The 22,539-nt window shown below is 34.4% G+C and overlaps 1 protein-coding gene across 1 annotated transcript in view; it reads right to left on the reverse strand.

The window, feature by feature from the left end:
• Positions 1 to 4,752: 4,752 nt before the first annotated feature.
• The window catches only part of LOC134796096 (uncharacterized), a 127,934-nt gene continuing 110,147 nt past the window's right edge, over positions 4,753 to 22,539 (reverse strand). The window contains exon 3 of the mRNA XM_063768052.1: positions 4,753 to 6,637. Coding sequence (XP_063624122.1) covers positions 6,488 to 6,637 — 150 coding nt within the window. The 3' untranslated portion in view covers positions 4,753 to 6,487. The remainder of the gene's footprint in view (positions 6,638 to 22,539) is intronic.

Raw genomic sequence — 22,539 nt, forward strand, 5'->3', positions numbered from 1 at the left:
ATAAACAGATAGACGCGGCGGGAGACTTTGTTTTATAAAGTGTAGTAATATGTCAGTGTCAAAAGTGACGTTTCTTCAAACAAAAACAAAACATATCTAATCCAGATCGTATCTAGATGTAATATTTGACGTATTTTAAAGTTCGATTCGGGCCGTTAGCTTCTACATCGGAGCCCAAGGAAGCCTAAGTAACTGTAACTAAGGTTTAACGTGAAATATATACCTATTGTTTTTCTTTCACTGGTATACTTATACACAATCAGAATGAAACAAAAAAAATTCGACGATAATATATGTACTTAAAAAATTGTATGCAAGTTTTAAACAATAAACACTGAATTATTTAAAAACACTAGGTATTATGTGAATGTTCTTCGTAAAGTTTGTGGGAAATTTTACGGCATAAAAGCTAAATCAGCAGGGCTCCGCTTAATTACCCCTAAACGTGTCGATTAGTTTCCGATTCCAGAGATTAAACATACCCCGTTACTATTTACTAACCCTCTAACAATACCATATTATTCATGCATGCGGACGAAAATGAAAAGTACTGTACTGCAAAGGCATAGTGTTTACTTCAACGGCATTTATAATGTTGTATAGAAAACAAGGGTATCTATTGATTGTGTAAATAATTGTGAGTGTGCATAAATTTGGTTTAAGATGGTTTTTAGTCGTGTTTTTTAGACGGTTTTCATGAGACCTTTTTTATATTGTAAATTTTAGATTAGATGTTCACACCATTCATCACGTTCCTTGTGGCGTATACGACTACATATCAGTGTGTACCTGTATACACGGTAGTTCTCACACAGGGTGGCTCAATTCAGGAACACTTCTGTTAGTGCTTAGGTATGTAACATGCAACAGACCTATAATGCGCGTGTCAACATAGTGACGGCTATATTTAGGCCAACAAAACGTGATATTGGTCTTTACTTAGGTATATGATTAATTAACAACTTTTTATACCACCTCGCCGGCAAACAAGCATGCGTCCCGCCTGACGGTAGGCGGTCATCGTAGTATCTGAACGCCTGCAACTCCAGAGGTGTTATATGTGCGTTGCTGGTCCTTTAAAAACCAGTACACTCCTTTTTTAACGACATACTGTAGTCCCTTGGGAAAACTTCGGCAGGGACCTCATTCCACAGCCGGAACGTCCGCAGGAGGAAATACTTCTTAAACCGCACAGTGCGTGACCATTTAGGCTATAGGTTATTATTATTTTTAAATCTTCTTCTTCTCTCTTCTCTAATCTTCTTCTTTTTTTCTTTCTTTTTGAAATGAAAAGTTCTTTAGCGGCGCTGTGCACTTTTTGAGGTGGGGATTTTTTTTTTAACTCGAGACAGCGTAAGGCGTAAGGCGTAACCCTCTCTTTCTACCGCGCGGCGAAAATGTATGCCTGAGCCCGTCGTCGTCGAGCCAGAAATGCCATCTAGTGAGTTTCCCTCAAACTGCTATTAATATAATTGTAGTACTCACAGTGATGTACTTAAAGGTTTCAAGTAATGCAACAATTTAACGCTAGATGGCGTTAACCTCAATTATACATAGTGCTGCAGACATTTTGCACTAGATGGCGCTGTTATTAATATTTTGAGTTACAATGTCGTTTAGTTTTCACTTCTGCCGGTACTCTCGGAGTGCTACCTGTTGTTTTTTTTAGCTTTATCGCTTAGCGAGGTGCTAGGTTGTGAGGATGAACAATTGAACATTTGAGCACCCTGCTGACACCGCTGTTGGCATCACGTCAAACAACTCTGCCCATTGTACAAGCGGCAGTCACACAAGGAGGCAGTCTCTCCTAAGACATAAAAGTTCCTGGGGAAAACCAGGGGCTCTAGCCTAAAGATGATAGCAGTACATACTTACTCTAACTTTAATCATTGTAAAAAAATTGGGTTTAGTTGGCGTACTCGTAACTGCAGGGGCGCTCATTTTAAAAATAGTTTGTCTTTATCCTTAAGGGGCCCACGTACTGATTATCAGTTCGCCAGACGATATCAGCCTGTCAGTTAAACGCAAAAGTTAACAGCTCCGAACAACTGACAGGCTGATATCGTCCGGTGAACTGGTAATCTGAGGGCCCCTTTACACTTAAAAATGTTGTTTTCGTAACTCTTTTCAAACATTTATAATAGTGTCATAACAACTTACCCAAACTATCGTTATCTTTTCACATCCGCCTAATGCACTTCTTCAGGAACCAATTGAAGACTAAATCGGTCTCTGGAAACTTGGATCCATTTTGCCGTCGTCTAAGAAACTTACCCAAGTTAAAGTTGCCGTTGAGCGCAAGTTTTCTTGTGCGGTTTAAGTACCATCCATCTAAGTTAGGTGTATGTGCTCAAACGGTCAGTTAAAGTTGATGTATCTCAGTTAAATTTAAGTTTTGAGTTATAAACTCAAGTCTTTAGTTAAAGGGAACAGGTACCTTTGTGGAATATTATTCCAAATATATATGTTTGTTTGTCAATAAAGAATTTTCCTTTCCCAGAGAGAATTTGTAATTAAAATGCAATATTTATCATAAAAATTATATTTTTAAATAAAAAAATATTGAGAACAGGCATAAAAGGCAGTAGATTTTAAAATAATACGCTATATAAAACTTACGTGCAAGTCAATTGGTATGACTTATCAGAACATAAACTAAATACTTAAAATAAGCCGCGTTATTCACTAAATTCTTAAAATTATGCCTAAAACACAACCCCTTCCGTTTTCACAGTCGGGTAAAATATACAAATTTTTATACATAGAAATCACTCTTTTCCAAAAAAAAATGACTTTTTACTCGTTTCCTTCAATCCAAGTCCGTATGGCTATGTTATCTTTTGATGCTATAATTTATCACTTTTATCAGACTACCTTGCCGGTCCCTGTACAGTCGCTGAATAATATACAAATAGCCATTTTAAACTCTAGACCAATATTCGTTAATTATCTAGTTATGCGAAGGCAGTAACAGATTTGATTTATAATGGCTACTGAATAATAATCGAAGCTCATTGAAACATGAGCACAGACGCATAGTATTAACAACTTAATTAGTAAAGACTTGGTAGTGGGATATTCCCTTACTAAGCTTAAATCTACGAATAATTACAATTATATTGCTTACAGTTTCGTTTATGTCAGTGGTTCTTAACCTTTTCAGTCCAGTCACCCCTATGACTAACTAGGGAACCTGATTTTACCCCTCCTCCCAATGGTAATAAAAAATAAAACGTGTACGTTTGTTGTATGGTTATATTAGGTTAACTTATTACCCCCGTAAAATACCAGTTTTACCCCCACGGGGGTAATTACCCCCAGGTTAAGAACCACTGGTTTATGTTATTTATTAATTGTGTAAAGCAGTAAGCCGGTACTAATATAGAAGACGCATTTGGTATTTGAGTATTTTTTGTTCAAAATTACAATTTAAATTAAATTAATTAAACTAATGCGAATAAACAATACGTGGCTGGTTAAAAATTATAATCATCAATGGATATAGATAATATTCAATACGAGTGTGTATTGAAATATTAATTGTTTTTCATTGCTATTCATGGCAGTGTATAAGTATTGAAAAGTTTAAATGTTAAATTATAATTGTCTATTATGCACTAAGAAATATACTACCTAGTTCCTTCAATACTGACCAGTAAAGGTAATTCAGGAAAGCTGGCACGAATAGATTGCACGACATGTTTTTCATCATTTTAATTCAAACTTGTCACTGTGTGAGTGAAACAGGAGCCTCGTAATATTTTATAAACTAAGTACTACTCACATACATTTTCGTTTATCGAAAGAAAAAAACACATTACTATTTTACGACAGTGGTTAATGTTTGAATTGATATAAGTAAGTAAATTAAATTAGTGAATTTACTGGAAATATTTGATATCATGGAGTTTTGGACTCGTTTATTAACTTTTTTTCATATTGCCACCACAATGCAGAAAATTTCGGAAACCGAAATGAAATTTTGCTGTTTTGCTTTTTTGCAGTTCACGTCGTTAATTTGCAAACGAGGTTATATTCAACTCAGCTTAGGGCTTTTTTAGGGTTTCGTACCCAAAGAGTAAAAACGGGACCCTATTACTAAGACTCCGCTGTCCGTCCGTCCGTCCGTCCGTCTGTCACCAGGCTGTATCTCATGAACCGTGATAGCTAGGCAGTTGAAATTTTCACAGATGATGTATTTCTGTTGCCGTTATAACAACAAATACTAAAAAGTACGGAACCCTCGGTGGGCGAGTCCGACTCGCACTTGTCCGGTTTTTCATTTATGTAATTATTGCATAATGCAAGTTGAATTACCGACTGATAAATCTTAATACCTCATTAGAATTATGCTGTACATATACTCGTACACTGACAACCAAACATTGTTTTAAAATGGCTCCGGAAATAGTCCAGGAAAAACCATGTCGGGACAGACTCGAGAAATCATTTCTAATGTATTTAATTATTTTGAACGAAATAGTTATACAATTTATTTACATTGCAATTGGGCGGTTATAAGACAGAATTGTCCAAATACATACACGATTTACCTATACTTATATAATCAACTTGTATGTAACAAGTTTTTCATGTACACATAGATAATAATTTATTTATCATTCACTAATTTGAACCATTCGTGTCAGTTCTCTTGAAATCATCCATTATGTGTAATACATAAAAGTACTGACCATTTAAGTAATTGAGCAAAGTTGTTTTACGGCTTAGCTTTATTATCGTGATTTTAACTATAGCATTTCAAGGCAGTAATTTTAGTCGTATAAATGATATAAGTATGTACTATATTGTGCCAAATGTGTGCGTCTTCTATTTTATTCGCATTGAGAAGCTTATAGAATTTTAGGATTTGTCCTCTACAAAATTTTATTCTTATAAAAGAGCAATAAGCATACCAATTTAATTTATGTACAAAACTCTTATATGCATAATGTCGGTTTAATTCGCAATTTGTGCTAGTTAATACATTACAAAAAATATTTACATCATTGTAAACCATTGTCGTATTAATTGAATTATTATTTAGCACAAATTAGCAAAAAAATATTAGCAATAAGAGTTTTCGAGAGATCATTAGGAAAACTTCTTTTATTTAATCATCTCCTTAAATAAATTACATATCACATTTGAACACATCCTTCCATTTTGTAATTACTAAAATGAAATTGCTTAAAATGAATAAGATGAGTTGATGAAAGAGTTTTTGTTCCCGAAACGTTTTGTTCCCATTTTGGTTACTAAAAAGACAGTTCAACTGAGTTTCTAATGTATTATCTTTACATTCAATTTAGGTGAAGGTCTTGGATTTTTAATTTTTGCAAATTTAAATTAATTGACGATTCTAACTTTGATGAAAACAAAACGCTTTATAAAACATCATGGATACAACGAATAAAAATCTAGCATAATACTAAGGTAATTACGAATTAAAGTCGAATATAAACTACATAATTATCGTACAAGACCCTTTCATTTCTTTAACACTCCATTGATTAATTATAACAGCTCCAAATTAATTCAATAAATGATTTACTCAGACAAGAAATTTTGGGCATAGAATAATTAATTTCAAGTTTTGAGTTTAACAGAAATGTCAGAGCATATTAATCATCTAAAAATTATCTTTTATACAAGAAATATTATTAAAATAGACCTTCTCTGATAAAATTTTCATTTTACATAACTTGGCACTCTCCACTCCCTCTTTACATATAAATACGCTAGCGCTATTCTAAAATAAACATTTTTATTACAAAAATAATAAAATGAGATCAATCGATGATAATTTTTAGGCTGCTCTCTTTGGAACAATTTCTGGGAAAACGGACTTTATTTTCATACTAAAATAAAATCTATTTTTGTATAATATAGAACATATGTGGTCCACCCTTCGAAGAAATTTCTAAATAGTAATTAAGATAAATAGAGATAAGTATTTCTACATGTTCAGTTCAGATAATAACTATGGATTATACTTCAACACCGAAAGCGGAATGTAAAATTGACATGTGAATAATTTATTTAGTTGGTAAAATATGCTTTATTTTTGCCCTACAATTTATAAAAAATACCAATATTGAGTAAGTAGGTTAATTATTATGAAATTCACTTTTAGAATGCCTCACTTTCCCTCAAAGTTCTAGTTATTTTTCCCGCATTGCCGTTCAATCTTTATTATATAAATAATCTCAATACATAAGGAGAATAATTAGTCCAAATCTACAAAAAGTATGTAACAATTTCAGAATATTCATGTACACAAACATGTCAAAAAGTGCGAAAGTTTAATATACAAATACAGTTTATACAACAACTGTTTATGTGTCTATCATAGTAAAAAGGCTATTTATAAAATAACCGATAGACATAAAATGTATACAAAATTAACAAGCGTGACACAGGAGTAGTTAGCACTACTCATTGCACGCTAGATGGCGGTGCAAATTTCGCGAGTAGGTATGTGATTTCATCGTTTACTTAAAAACTTCCAACCGAGCATTAAGAGCACTGCTGTGCAGATGGAGCCCGCAGACAGCTTGTCCGGCAGTATTGATGAGAACAACGAGCTGTCGGACGAGTTGTCCGGCGACGATTCTTCAGGTGATACTGCGTCAGTCTGGAAAAGAAAAGAAAATTTCATTAAACACATGTCTTTTAATTCCTTTCATTTATTTATCATAACCGAAATGTGTAGAAACTAAGGTACATTACAGTCATTTTAGGAATTACTCGAATACATCTTAATTTTCATCGTCTAAATATAATGTTATCCCAAAGTTAAATAATAATTGAAATATGTAAAGTGAACATTTTAGTCGTTTAGTAAGAAAATACGGCCAAAATATTAAATAAACATGACGCAAAATTTCCAACATAGAAACGCGATCGCATTATGTCCTTACAATAAATATTAATGCCCGGTAAACACTCACAAATATTAAATGTGCAGAAAATTACAAGTACCGGTTTTCCTGTAATCTTTTATGTTTTGTCATCCGTCAAAATGTATTTTCGCATTTTCGAGGATCACTGGAGAGGGGTCCTCGGGCTTTTTGTGAGCGGCGTTGGGTCCTTCAATTCTTTTTGCGTCTCGATCCGTCTTATTCGCTTCGACGCCATTAATATGCATAAGTAATTTGCCGAGATGATCTAGAGATGGGTGTATTTGGGTTCATAAATTCATAATACAGCGTTCAGATTTTTTGTTATTTGATGTTAATGCATATTTACACCTATCTAGAACTTTAGCAGATAATGAAGAGTAAAACAATTTAAAGTACAGTAAAACCTGGATAATTGCAATCTCAAGGGACCGGCGATTTTTTGTCAATTAACCAGGTTTTTCATTTAAGCAGGTCGTGCCAATTAACGAGGTTCAAAAAATTGTTGTGTCAATTATAGAGGTTCTCATTAATAGAGGTTGCGTTCCGACAAATTTCTTTTATGGAGGTGCAAATAACCATTGTATGTAGATTTACAAGCTTACGTTCTGGGTTTCTGGTCTATATACTTATTATGTAACTTGCACTTTTACACTACCTACATTAATTACTACTTTATTTTCTTATTAAACAATTGTATGGGTTTTAAAAAATCCCTAGAATTGTAGAAGAAAGTTTTATTGGAATGTAAAAAGCATATTTTGTTTTTGATTTAAGTAATCAAAACTATTTCACCTACTACAGGCTGTGATAGATACCCAATATAGGTTGAATTCTGGATGAAGATTTAAAATAAAATGATCAAATCTATTAAAATATTGTTTAGTCTGCTCTCTACAACTACATTATTTCAATTACAGAGGTAATCAATAAGACTGGTTTCAATAATAGAGGTAATGAAAAGGAACTAAAATAACGGATTTTTTTAGCACAGTGTCAATTATAGAGGTCTCAGTTGCGATGTGGTCAATTACAGAGGCAAAACTACGAAAAGCACTAAAATCTAAATTGCAATTATAGAGGTTCCAAAATTTCAATTACAGAGGCCTTTTGGTCTCAAGGGACCGGGACCGGACCTTTGGTTGCAATTATTGAGGTTTTCCATTTATCCAGGTGCCAATTAACCAGGTTTCACTGTAAAGCCTAGAGAGGCTACCTGAACTTTTCGACTTGGTCTGGAGAAGTAAAAAAAATCATATATGATACGAGCTCAACAGATATTTGCTTACGCACCGCAATATAATTATTAAATACGCGACTATGTCAACATTCCCATTGTTCATATTGGATAGAGAGCTTGGTGTTTATAACTTCCCAACTCATTCTAATAGAATACCTACAAAGTATTTTACGTTTAATAAATATTAAGTGATTCCATACAATTAAGGAAACGTCGTTGAAATGGAAACCCAAATGTGCAACACAAATTGAATTTCCATTTTATCTCCATAGCATCAAAGTTCGCAACGTGCCGTAAAGATACAGCATACCCTCAACAAACACACCTGACTCATTTAAATATTCTGTCTTCAACCCCCATATCTATACAGAACTGGGGAGCTCTCCAAGATAAGGGATTAAAAAGAAAATGCCATCCCATTGTGGAGACGCCCACTTGTACGTGGCGGAGCAATCATCCGAGACGCTGGCTAAAAAACGACATGAAACAGAAAAAGGCATTATAAAGGAAAAAGTAAAACATGTTTAAGAATAAGGGGAAATACTTGGAGTAGGAGGCCGTAATGGAGATGGCAAAACTGCAGCTCGTTAGTGAATGGCAAATTGAGATACGTGATGACTTTGGCTTTGTATTAGGAAGTAAAATGGCTCTTGTCTGCTTTTGAGTAGCATTTGCCTGCCGGGTTTGAGTAATTAGGAATCGTAAGTAGCTGGAATACTCAGCGTACTATTAGAACCTCTTGACAGGTCAATTTTATCATTTCATAGTAAGCAAGGAATACAAAGAAACAAAATAATTAATGTTCAAATAGTACCTTTGCTATAAGAAACCCTATTTTAAAACCAAGAAACGGTAACAGGCGACAACAAAATACTAAGTCCACCAGTGAAGCAGATTCTTTGCTTGTGAATCACAAAACACTTCGCTGGACTTAGCCAAGTGCTCAGGAAGCTGAGCCAGACGTTTTCGCGGAAAAACCTCAGGAAAACGGATCGAAAATAGAGTAGAAAAAATCGAGACATCTCCAGAAGCGACGGGTCTCAAGCCTCGAACCTCGAGCTTTGAAGTTCTGTTCTACACTGAAACGAACAGAGGTAGAAAACTACTATTGATAGCCACTAAGAATACTCATCAATAGTCATCAAGTGCAGAAAGCGATTATTTTATTGCTGCACTTGCGATATAGGACTGCTAAGTAGCGTACTCCCATGTTAAATGCCGGCAACGCACTCACAGACCCTCTGGTATTGCGGGTGTCCATGGGTGACAGTAATCGCTTACCATCAGGGGATTCATCTGCTCGTTTGCCTCCTATATAAAAAAAAATCTTACTGCAATTAAATTTGCAAATTGTCATAGCGTTAAAAATGATGTTGTGCTTCAAAAGATCGCATACTCTAACAATTTAGTTATGTATACAACTGTAGAAAATATTATGTGTGTTTTTGGATCTGTATCAGGATTTGAATGTGTATCTATAAGTTTTATATTTTTGTCTCTGTATGTAGGTTCGATTCTAACCCTTATCATCATTTCTTAACAAATTGAATGTGGATTCGAACGTTATAAAAAAAGTAGATTACCTACCTACTATACGTAAAAATAGTAGGGTAAGAATACTACGTAAGTATACTAGTAGGTACCTACTTATGGTCATTTCTGCAGCTACTCTGCTTTTAAGTACGAGTGAAAATTTGTTATATTACGCTACGGTGTGACTGCTTCCCAACCTTTGTTTTTCGCCACTCACCGTGCCGTATCATTAACTCGGAGTGGATGAGGTTTTTTCGACTTTTTAACGTTAATCCTTTTTTTATTTGTGCCAAAGAGTGGTGTCACTGATCTTTGAGAGGCGTCGCTCTGGATAATGCTCAATATGCTGATGATGCTAGATGTTAATTAGTGAATTTTGTACAGCAAGTGCAATATTTCAAGAGGTTTTTGTAGCATATTTGCCGTCGCATTTATTTATTAGCTAACATTGAAAAAAAACATGACAGGTAAGAGTTTTCCATCTCATATCATTGTATTTTGTTGAGAAATAAAAATAATAAAAATTAACAAGTTACAAGTAGGTAAGGTAGGCAGGGTTAAGGTTAACTAAAGCAAAACGCAACTCACCACTTACACTTGAATGGCTTAATTTGGTAGCTTAGTTATTAAAATCTGTAACCGTATTATGTGAAATTATAAGTGTCAGTTAATTGAATTCTCCGGGCCCATTACGCGCGCCTTCTAATAGAAAAATAAAGCATCAATCTACGTTGAATTAAATAATAAATAACTTAACTAACGGATTCGACACGCTGTCGTCAAATGTATTTGCTATAAAAACCGGGCAAGTGCGAGTCGGACTCGCGCACGAAGGGTCCCGTACCATAACGCAAAAAAAAAACAAAAAAAAAGCAAAAAAAAAAAACGGTCACCCATCCAAATACTGACCACTCCCGACGTTGCTTAACTTTGGTCAAAAATCACGTTTGTTGTATGGGAGCCCCATTTAAATCTTTATTTTATTCTGTTTTTAGTATTTGTTGTTATAGCGGCAACAGAAATACATCATCTGTGAAAATTTCAACTGTCTAGCTATCACGGTTCGTGAGATACAGCCTGGTGACAGACGGACGGACGGACGGACGGACGGACGGACGGACGGACGGACGGACGGACGGACGGACGGACGGACGGACGGACGGACGGACAGCGAAGTCTTAGTAATAGGGTCCCGTTTTTTACCCTTTGGGTACGGAACCCTAAAAAAGACATACCCACGAATAAAATAGAAAATTAATTAGAACTCAAAGGAGAGACATGCAACACCTGTTGCTATTGCTAGGCCGACACGGGAATGGGCAGGCATAAAGGGTTAAGAGCGGGCGTATTGTTTTTCAACCGCACCGTCTAGTTTAACGGTTCTCTCGTTTATTTGAAATTAAGTATCTTAATCTTATTTTATAAATTCTGTTATTAAAAGATATTTAAATGAAAACGAATTATTTACACTAAGCTGCAAATCGACTATTTGGGATGTCATTAAGTATTTACTGAATTTTAATTTGAAAATATAAGTAAAATTTATATGTATAAAAACAATTCATTCGAATGTTTTATTACACTCGAAATAAAATTTCTTTATAATTCGACAAAAAAAAGGTTCTACATAAAGTAAAAAGATTTAATCTTACAAAGCAATAAGGTATTGGGGACACAAATATGATCACAAGGAGCGCGATAGGCAAATATAAATCAAGAGATTCCTGCCATTTTATTATCGTAATGAAATCTGAAGAAGAAAGGCAATTGGAGATCCCGATGTCGGGAAAAAAGCTGGCGGATTTATTATTAGCCGTTTGAGATTCTTACAAATGGAAAATGTAACAAATTTTTGGTTTAATATAATTATGATTGCGAAGATTATGCAAACTGGAATTGTCAATTAAGAATTTTACAAGTTGTGGTTGTAATATTGCGTCGCGAGGTACTAAAAAACCTTCCTTTATAATAATAGTTTCAAAATGTATTCAGCCACCTTAGAAATATAAAAAAAACCGGGCAAGTGCGAGTCGGACTCGCGCCCGAAGGGTTCCGTACCATAATGCAAAAAACTGACCCCGCCCAACGTTGCTTAACTTCGGTCAAAAATCACGTTTGTTGTATGGGAGCCCCACTTAAATCTTTATTTTATTCTGGTTTTACTAATTGTTGTTATAGCGGCAATAGAAATACATCATCTGTGAAAATTTCAACTGTCTAGCTATCACGGTTCGTGAGATACAGCCTGGTGACAGACGGACGGACGGACGGACAGACGGACGGACGGACGGACAGCGGAGTCTTAGTAATAGGGTCCCGTTTTACCCTTTGGGTACGAAACCCTAAAAAGGTATCACACCACAGTCAAATTCACTTTATTTTAAGCCTCGAGACTGCTGCCAAGGGAAATCTAAATGTTTAATTTTGCCGCAGAATGATAACTCTCCTGAACATATTTAGGCATATCGTATTCAAAACCTTTCAAAACTCGTCGCTGAAATTGAAAGACGAATCCAACGACACTCTCATAATTCAGATTTGTCAAAAAAGAATAAAGATAAAAAGGCGAGTCATAGAGATTTCCCCCGTGCATTCACTGTTTTATTACTGTAACGCCTCTTCCATCAGATAAGCGACAGTACGGTGATTGTGTGAATTACAAATTTAAATTTGGCAAGTATACGGAAATATACGTTATATTTTTATTAGAGAACCAAGCAAACCCAAATTAATATTATATATTCAAATATACAAATACCCAAAATAATTATGGTGTGAAGCATATTCAATATTGTGCAAATACTTTGTTTTCCTATACTTAAATAAGTATTGAGGCTAATACGGCCATCGCGGTCACGACCAAATTCAGCTAATAATTATAGCTAACCATAAAATTTCGGATATTGTATTGGATATTGTATTTTGTGGAATCTCGACACAGTGTGAATTTTAATTATGTTGTGCTGAGCGTTCCGACTGAACATCTAGCGACCTTCACCAAGGAGGAGTTTTGGCCGAAGAGTGTCAAGTTCCGGCGGTTCCGCGGCCGGCTCCCAGACACTGCACAGGGTTGCGAACTGCATCGCAGCCATAATTGTGTGTTTTTAGTTTTAAGATATATTTTATAATAATATGTATGCTAGTTTTAAGGTATTTATCTATGGGCCAATAGTTGCCTGAAAATAAATAAATAAATATTTTCATTCATTCATTTTTTTTACTAATTTAGAAGCACTCTAAATACCAAAAGCGCTTCTAGTTCACTTAACATGTTTGTTCATGTTAATGTAAGTTTGAATATAGATGTGTTCAATCTACATTTGCAAAATGTATTTTTTATAACCTTGATAGCTACACATAGCACAAATATATTACATATTGACATTAGCTACTCTTCTAGCGCCCATATATTTTTAAAGCACAGCTACTTCGAATATTGTCATAACAAATGCGTCACGCATAAAAAAGGGAGTTATTATCAACAATAAATTGCACACGGCATGTGATTCTTTATTGGCATCCACACTTCCAAGTTAACACGCACGGAGTTGTAAAATTTTAATTTCTTTAGGCCCACTTGCACTTTTCCACTAACCCGGGGTTAACCAGTTAAACCGTTAACCCAGTGTAAAATTGTACTGGTAACCATGGTAACTCCAAGTTTAACCGGTTAACCTCGGGTCAGTGGGATGGTGCAAGTGGCGCTTAGTGGAATAAAAATCTTATGGTGTTCAATTTCATCTATGATCAATAAAATTGATCAAGGTTAGTTTGTAACAAAGTTTTATTTTGAAAGTAAATTTTCAGACGTGTACCTAATCTAGAAAGATGGGGTGCCGAGTAAAACCCAGATATTATTGTTTTTTTTTGCGATCTAAAACATAAAGTACAAATCCTGCAAATAAACTGTTTCTTTGAAAAATTCATGGCACATTAAAAAAAAACGTTATCTGAACCCACACCCTTCGCTATTAATGTAATCTGCGCAATAAAAATGTTATTAAATTTAAGTCTTTTACCTTTTATACCGGAAGATGGAAAATGCGATTTTCATATCAGTTGTTAAATAAAATGATGGATTTAGATGACAGCCACGTGTGCTATGTGGGAATAAAAACAGTGAATGTGCTTGCTGTCGTAGTTGATCCCCATATGTACCAGAATATGATACGGCCTATCTATGCTATCATTTTCATAAAAAAAATTAAATGTGATAAATAAGTAAAATTTACATTATGTGTTAAATTTGGGACATTCATAGATTATTGATCTGGCTCATCTTTTCTGTCTTCGAAAATTAGAGTACGGGATCTAAAAATATTAATGTTCATTTTATACCTAATTATTTGTAAAATGTTTTTCGGTCTTTTTTTGTTTAAGTTTTTTTAATTAGTAGTCTAATAGCTGGAATTATATTACTTACCAAGGATACAAATTTACGAATAGTCTCAATAATACTAGTACGGTGCCAGATATTGTTGAATAATAGGTACATTATTTAATTAATGAAACCGTAGTATACGATATTCTTTGCACAAATATTAATAATTAGGAGTATTGGGTAACTAATCTTAATACATTCGTAGTACTCGTTCACAAAAACAGTATTTATTGTTATATCCTTAAGAATACAAGCTATTTTATGCTCCCATTTTATTCGTTCTAGCCCTACAACATAAAGTAGGAAATAAAAGATTTGTTGTAAAAATTAAACTCTTAAGATAACCCCCTCTATGGGTAGGCAATGAAACAAAACATAATTTTTATTATTCCTTCAAAGATGGAAGCCTTTTTGTTTTTACAATTCCAAGTTTTAAAGACTCGAAATAAAACGAGCATAATCTATCTTTTTTTATTAAAATTAGTAGCTGTAAAGATTTTTTATTTGTTATTGTACCTATTTCACGTTATAATAATTCGAAAATAATGGTGATCTGCAGACGTATGCATCTTGCAGCCCGGATTATTTTCTGTATTATACTAACTTGGGAAGTACATATCTCCACCTTACCAAAAATCATAGGCATAATAAGCCTACTACTTACTCTGCAGGTATTTAAATAATTTAACTGTTAGGCCAAATCTTGAAACCTAAACTGCTGGACAACTAAAGTCCGTGGCCCTACGAGTATCTAGTGTTGTGTTCCTATTGCGCTGCTCTGTTTTGACGGCGAGGGACCTCCATTCGTCCCTTGACTTGTCAACACAATGAATCTTGCCATGCCTATTAAAAGGAGAATAGAGCACTTGTGACACCTCCGGAGTTGCAAGCATCCTAAGATTACAGTGTTTGCTTACCACCAGGCAGACTATCCAATTGTTAGCTTCTGTTGTGTTATGAAAAAAAAATTGCTCGTACATGAAATTATCTAGGTGTTCGAGTCTCTGACGACTATTAAATAAATTTAACGCAGAAGACGACATTCCTTAACGGATTGTCAACGGCAACAAATTTATATAACAATGGCCAATAAAAATTAACTGCATCCAATAAAATTTAAAAGCTCGTCAAAGATCAAATCTCATTACCAAGTTTTAATTGACAGTAAAGTTAATTTAACGATTTCGGTATGGATCGATGTGGTTCGAAAAAATAACATAACTTTGTCATAAAAATGTGGACAAATTCGGGGCTGCAAGTTCCAAGTATATATTTTATATGCGCTTTATGAGAACGACGCGTGCGCATGGAAAGTAACGTAATTTAACGCTGTATACAGGCAGTTACTTTTTTATGGTCGTCTGTATTATAGTGATAAAGGGTGGCGTCCATTATCGGGCTATTTAGTGCTAATTGCGTTTTTTATTGACAGTTTTATGCCTTAAGACCGTTTAGTAAATATTTTAAAAATTTTGTTATTATTAAAATTTATTAACGTTAGTCACTGTTATATTATGTGCTTACTCTATTCTGAAAGTTTCAGAAGTAAACAATGACAAATATCATTTAAGGGGCCCACTGATTAACAGTCCGCCGGACGGCATCGGCCTGTCAGTTAGAACAAAATTTTGACAGTTCCGAACAACTGACAGGCCGATACCGTCCGGCGGACTGTTAATCAGTGGGCCCCTTTAGTAAGACTTTAACCACTTTATACATATATCTCTGGACACTTTAACCAATAGTTAAGTGTCATGTCAAGAATAGTCAAATACATGCTCACAAATCATTGGTACAAGCCATTAATATATTTATTGCTTTGCTTAAAGACTTACTTCAAGTATAAAGTTTTATTTTGAGCACAACAAGTCACGACGCTTTTACTGGCTCCTGGCGTTCAAAAGGTTAGGTACCTAAGTACTCAAAAAATATGAAATTGTAAGCTACGTCGGCTACGACCCACATATTAAAATACAATACACTTCGTCAGCACCTAATTCCACATGTACCTACATTGGTACATTGCATCACAAAACTAGTAATATTAAAACACCATCAAAGTATTGACACAAACAAAGCAACATTGTCAAATAGAACTGTCGTCAGGAATTCATATCTTTCATCAAACTTCAACGATCGAATAAAACTTTCATTCTATCGAAACTATCAAAATATCGATATGAAAATGTCGACGTAAACTATCGATATGGCGATCGTTCCCGTTTATAGGTTATTCAGACGCCAGTTTTTCGTAATTGAACTAAACAATGTAAATGTGATAGCACAGCTTTAAAAAATTAATGCTCCGTCAACAAAGTTTTGTTCGGAGTTCTGAAAAAGCAGCTGTGGACTATATCCTATATCCCATACTAAGCGTAATAGCTTGTGACATATTGAAATAATACTTTCCTTGTAGTAGGTACAAAGATAGATTTATGTATAAATTAAATAGTTCGTAAAAAAACATTCTTAATATACGAAAAAGCCAGTTAATTACTTTTAGAGTCTCATAATTCTAAAAAAAAATATACATATGAGTTGGTGTTATAGTTATGTATTTATGGATATGGAAAGAAAAATTTCAATGACGATGACACATGATACAAGAAGTCAAAAGCTCAATATCTGCTACCTATTAAAAACACTATATTAGAAATCACCGCTTGTCTGTATAAATATTATAAATAACCAGAAAAATATCAAAAATCCGCAAGCCACATTACCGTAACGGCCTCGTTAAAAAACGCCAGCTCTCCAAACGGCAACCTTCTATGCTTCATACTGACTTTTACGAGCACACAAATTAAAATCGGCATAAAATGTATCGATTGGTATCGACGCGTGTCACGTCACTATAAAACGATAACTCCTGCGTATATGAAAAGAGACTGGGTTCAAGTTTTAGATCACGAGTCCTGCACCATCTTAATATCATTGATTTTTTTTTCTGATGACCATTTTATGATTACGTAGTTAACTAGGAACCCTTAGATGGACCGTGCGCGTTGGAGGGCCTGCCATCTTGTGGCCTGAATCGGAAACATATGTGCACATGCACATTGCCAAAAGCAAGTGCTACCATCTACCGTTCTCGTAGATACGTTTCCTTGTGCATAGTAGGTTCTGCCATCTTGTGGGCTACATCGGAAGCATAAACGTCACATTTACGCCTCGCGCCACAAATCTGACGGCTCCTATGCTGCCCCCTATAGTTCATGCACGCCCCCCTATAGTCTCGCCATGTCCGTGTCTGTTTGTCTATCCTTCCGACCGTCCGCAGCTTGAGTCACTGACTATAGTGACCATTAGTGCTATAGATCCGAAATTAGGCATATACTCGTAAATTAGATTAATCATGCCGACAAGGCGGTAAAATATAAACGAATAAAAAAAACCACATTACGTGTAGGGGAGGCACTTATACACGTAAAGTGGTTTTATTTTTCGCTTTATAGTGTATAGTGTCGTTGGACAGTTCTTCAAAAATCATGTTTTGATTACCTAACTGCCTATTTTCGGAAATTATTGCTCAGAAAGGAAAATAATGTCATTATAACATGGTTCATCTTATCCTATGCCTACGGATCCCAATAACAAAAAAATGAAATCAGACATAAAAGCGTCACAATAAAACATTGAGTTATACGTTTTTGGTAACATTATTGACGATCGCGTCGTAAGGATTTTGGCTAATCGCCGGTGTAATAAAGTACGGGATCATAAAGTCATAGATGTCGATATATCATACACTATAACAATATATTATACACTCATATGATTTTAGTACACTCGAGCTTGGGATTGATTTTAGCAAAACAGTAGTACAGAATTGATTCACATTATTCAAAAGAGCTAGCCGAATGTTTTGAGAAATTCCTTTATTTTAAGCTATCTCACGTATTTATATTCACTCGCGCGACATGTTTAGGAGAGCTTAGGTCTCCATTTTAAAGCACTAACAGTGCCTGAGTGAGTAGCGGTACCTACTAAAAATACGTGAACTAGTGAAACCGTAAATTAGCTGTTAGTATGTCTCAGGATAGTTTAAATTCGGTTAATTCCTTTATTGGTAAATTAGTGCAATAAAATATCATACCAGCTATAATGCTTCGATGTATATGTACACTGTGTACAGTGCATCATTGTTTTCCATCGTATTTTCTCGGAAACGTTCGTATTTGTCATGCTTTTTCAGTCAACCTCAGTACTTTTTGTACCGAGACTGATTGAAATAGCAAGACACGTTCGTACGTTTCCGTGAAAAAACGTTGGAAATAATAATTGTCGTCGAATTTTGCAGATGTTAAAAAGTTTGCAATCCGTACAAATATATTATTATAAGAAAGCTGTCATTTATAAATAAAAAAGCGGTATTTCTTCTGAGTTACATATTTATGTATTTAGTTATAATCGTACGTGACAAACGGCGAGCTAACCGCTGCCGCCAGAGTACCTATCTTTCATAAAACAGAGCATGTGAACGATCATAAAGTGTTTATAGTGGGAAATATATTTTCCGTTACGTCCTGGCTTTAGTGCCAGGCTTATCTATTATAGTTTGCAAAGCTAGGGGTAGCTATCGCATTCCGCATATATTTTTATGTAAGTACCTACTTATTCAACAACTGTACAGTTGTACACCTCTCTTTACAGTGTTTGCTTTTCACTATGTTTCACCTCTTTCCTTACATACAGCTTCCTATAAACAGATTTGTTTTCCCGACTAAATAAAGCCTTGAAATAATTACTCCGATTTCAGTCCATACCTACCGACTTTGCCAAACATCACCCCTTTCAGAACAAAATTAGATATTTCTAAATTAAATTCGAACTTCTTTTTGCGACTGGATTCATAAAGAACTCCTTTCTTACAACTGTAAATAACATTGCAGATTGCTTCCAGGCTTCCACAAACAAGATTGAACCTTATCTACATCGGAACAAGGTTGATTTTATTTGGGATAAAAAATGATTTTTTCTAGTAGCCAGATCGGTATCGAGTGAAAATGATCCCCCGTTTCTTTCAATCCCTTTGAACCGATTTGTCGTGGATGTTAAAAAACCTTTTGTTCAACTTCAAAGGTATAACGTGGGTTATTATTACGCTCCTACGATTTGGTAGGTGATTGTTATTTCCATTCGATATTGGTAAAATTGGAAATTAATTTAAATATTTGTCTTCATTCGTGGATATCTCACAGTGATGTGGTTACAATATTAATTTTCAATAAGTTACGTACACGTTAAAGTAAAGGGTTACTGAGGAGGAAGGGGTCAATATGTATCTAAATAAACCTTTATTTCAAGATCGGGTTGGAGTACTTAAATACTAACCTAATTGGCACATAACATTTACATAATTATAATTTATTTGTGTGCCGATTTAACTTTATCTTTTATCAATGCAAATTTGACTGTTACGCTCAAAACATTACCTACCTAAAGACTATAATATAAAACGCAGGCCAAACCTCGAAGGGTGCTACTAATATTCTGGCATTCTAATTTATTTTTTATTTACTTCTTCTAATGTATGCAAATGTAAATGATTCCTGGCAATTGATGCTTTGTCGTAAGGTCTGTATATTTGTCCTATTCTTTGATTCTGGTTTGCGTAAATACTTGTCTCTTTTTATCACTGAATAATGAAAGTAATTTCACGAAGCAGTCATTCAATTGGGAAATACAGAATTAGGCATAATAAAATTATACTGGTTTGTGAAACATTTTGCATGTAAGAGGATTAGTTTTTTTTTCATATACTTATCTGAGGGGTGTTCTTTTACCTGCGGTATGTAATCGCCTTAAATACGGGTGTGCACACATGTCGCAGTGCGTATTAAATCTAGTGTCCGACCGAAGGTTCGGTTTCGGTTTCGGCCAGTTTCGGCCAAAAAATCATGTTTCGGCTGTAGTTTCGGTTTCGGCCAAAAAACGGCCGAACCTTTCGGCCGGGCCGAAACTTACGAAATGGTACTTCGTACTATGAAACTAAACATGTGACAAAGATCAAAAGTTGGGTAAGGACAGGACAACAATATTAATATACTGATTTATGTATACCTACATAAATTAATTGGTTTATTATATAACACAATACAATTCCCCTAATCAAGGCGCCACTGGACGGGTGACGCAGTCTTAAGGTGAATAACTAATGGAGTGGCCAAGTTGAAGAATAGCAACTTTCGTAGGACTAAAAAGGTTTATACCGACAAGTGGTATTGTTGGAATCAGCATGGTCTATTGATTATCAAAATGCATGTTGTAGCTTCATAAAGTGGTGGAATGAGTTTATATGATGTCTTATTGATGTCATAAAGTCAGCAGTACAAAGTTGTAGACTTTTTTCTTTTAAACATACCATGTGGGGTATCAAATGAAAGGGCTTAGTGAGTAGGTTACAAATATATAACATAGTCTAACATGTTCACGACTTGGTCTAACAAATGATTAGAAAACTTTCAAAAATTTGACAATCCAGAGTTGAATTTGAACTGCTTTAAATTGAAAATGGCTGAATGGATTAGTCCAAATTGTATACAAAATGACGGTGAATATTCTCTATACTATGTCTAAAAATAATTAACCAAATATATCCAAAAATAAGAAAAGTACATCAAATTGAATAACAGTATTCTGTTACAGTAGACTAGTAAATACTATTTTTTTTACTGAAAACATACCATGTGGGGTATGAAAAGAAAGGGCTTACTCAGCTGATTACAAATATATTTAAACGCCCAAATAGTGGAAATGGTATGTATAGTATGTTATATATTTGTAATTTACTCAAATCGCTTTCATTTAATACCTCACGTGGCATGTTTTCAGTGAAAAAAAAAATGTTTTTTGAAGTATCCCATAACAGTAAATTATACTGTTATTCAAATTGATGTACTTATTTCTCTTATTTTTTAATATTTCTGAATATTTTTAATTATTTTTGAACATTATAAAGAGGATATTCACAGTCACTTGGTATGTATTTTAGAATAATCCATTCAGTAGTTCTCAATGTAGAGCAGTTCAAAATCAACTCTGCATAGTGTAATTTTTGGATGTTTTCTTCTAATTTGTTAGACCAAGTAGTGAAAACGTTATAGTATGTTACACAAAGCCCTTCATTTGGTACCCCACATCACCCACATGGTCGGCCTAAAGCAAAGGGGTTGCACAAAAAAGACATTTTTTTTTACCAAAAGTGCAAAATATATAGGAATCGTAAAAGACAGAAAAAATTCAATCACAACGCTAAAATAAGCATAAAACATGCTTATTTTAGCGTTGTGATTGAATTTTTTACTGTCTTTTACGATTCCTATATATTTAGAAAACTTTTCTCTAAGATCGAAAATGGCCAAAATATTTGACCCGAAAATTGGGACAAATCTAGGACAGTAAAAATTTCGATGAGTATTATGTCATTATAACACCTATTTTGTATTGTGTTATCGTAGAGAATACGCTAACATAAGCATGTATTGTAGGAATAACTTTTCTCTAAAATAAAAAATGGTGCTTGCTGATGCTTATTTTAGCGTATTCTCTAGGATAACATCATGAAAAATAGGTGTCATAATAACATCACTGTGATGAAATTTTTTCTAAGTGCTGCACCCCCTTTGCTTTAGTCCCACCCGGTATAAACCTTTTCGGTCCTACGAAAATCGTAAAGAAGGTAATTTCTACGAATTGGCCTCTCATCTAAAAAGCGATTTTGTGACATATTTTCAACGATTTTCACAAGTCTACAAAAGGTTCGGTTTCGGTTTCGGCCGAAACTGGGGCCAATGCCGAACCTTCGGTTTCGGTTTCGGTTTCGGCAAAAAAACATGTTTCGGTCGGACACTAAATTTAAATCATATCGTTAAAACATTTTGTTACAATCACATCATCTACCTAATTTATTTAACTTATGGAATATTTTGGTGTGGGTATTTCTTGAGATTATTGTAGTGTGGCCTAATACATATTTAATATTCTCTAAATAAGGACATTTTCATATAATATTGTCGTTTTGTCATAAAATAAAATATATTAAAGCTTTTTTTTATAATGTTGTTTTTAATTCGAATTACGGAGGACTTTTTGTCTTTTTATCCTCATTTCAGCTTACCCTATATAATTAGGTACAGATTGTAGTCAAACTAGTGAATAATCCATTCCCATCTTATTTTCTCGGAAACGTTCGTATTTGTCATGCTACCAAAATGCAGCTTGACATTAAACTGGAACTTTTAATTTGTGAACTCTAAAGTTAACTTTACTTCAACTTGTATTTTTGCCTTTGTTTTGATTAAGTATTTATATACGAGTATGCCTATTCTAAGCGAAAAAATCCTTTATTATGAATACTTCTGTAAGTATAGCAAGTACATAATTATATCGTAAAACAAGCACATGCCTCCACTAAAGTTTACCTTTTATAGTGCCTGTTTTATTGTTGTATAATACATATTATTATGTTTTGTTATATAGGG

Source organism: Cydia splendana, chromosome 1 (genome assembly GCF_910591565.1).
Source record: "Cydia splendana chromosome 1, ilCydSple1.2, whole genome shotgun sequence".
Lineage (NCBI taxonomy): Eukaryota > Metazoa > Arthropoda > Insecta > Lepidoptera > Tortricidae > Cydia > Cydia splendana.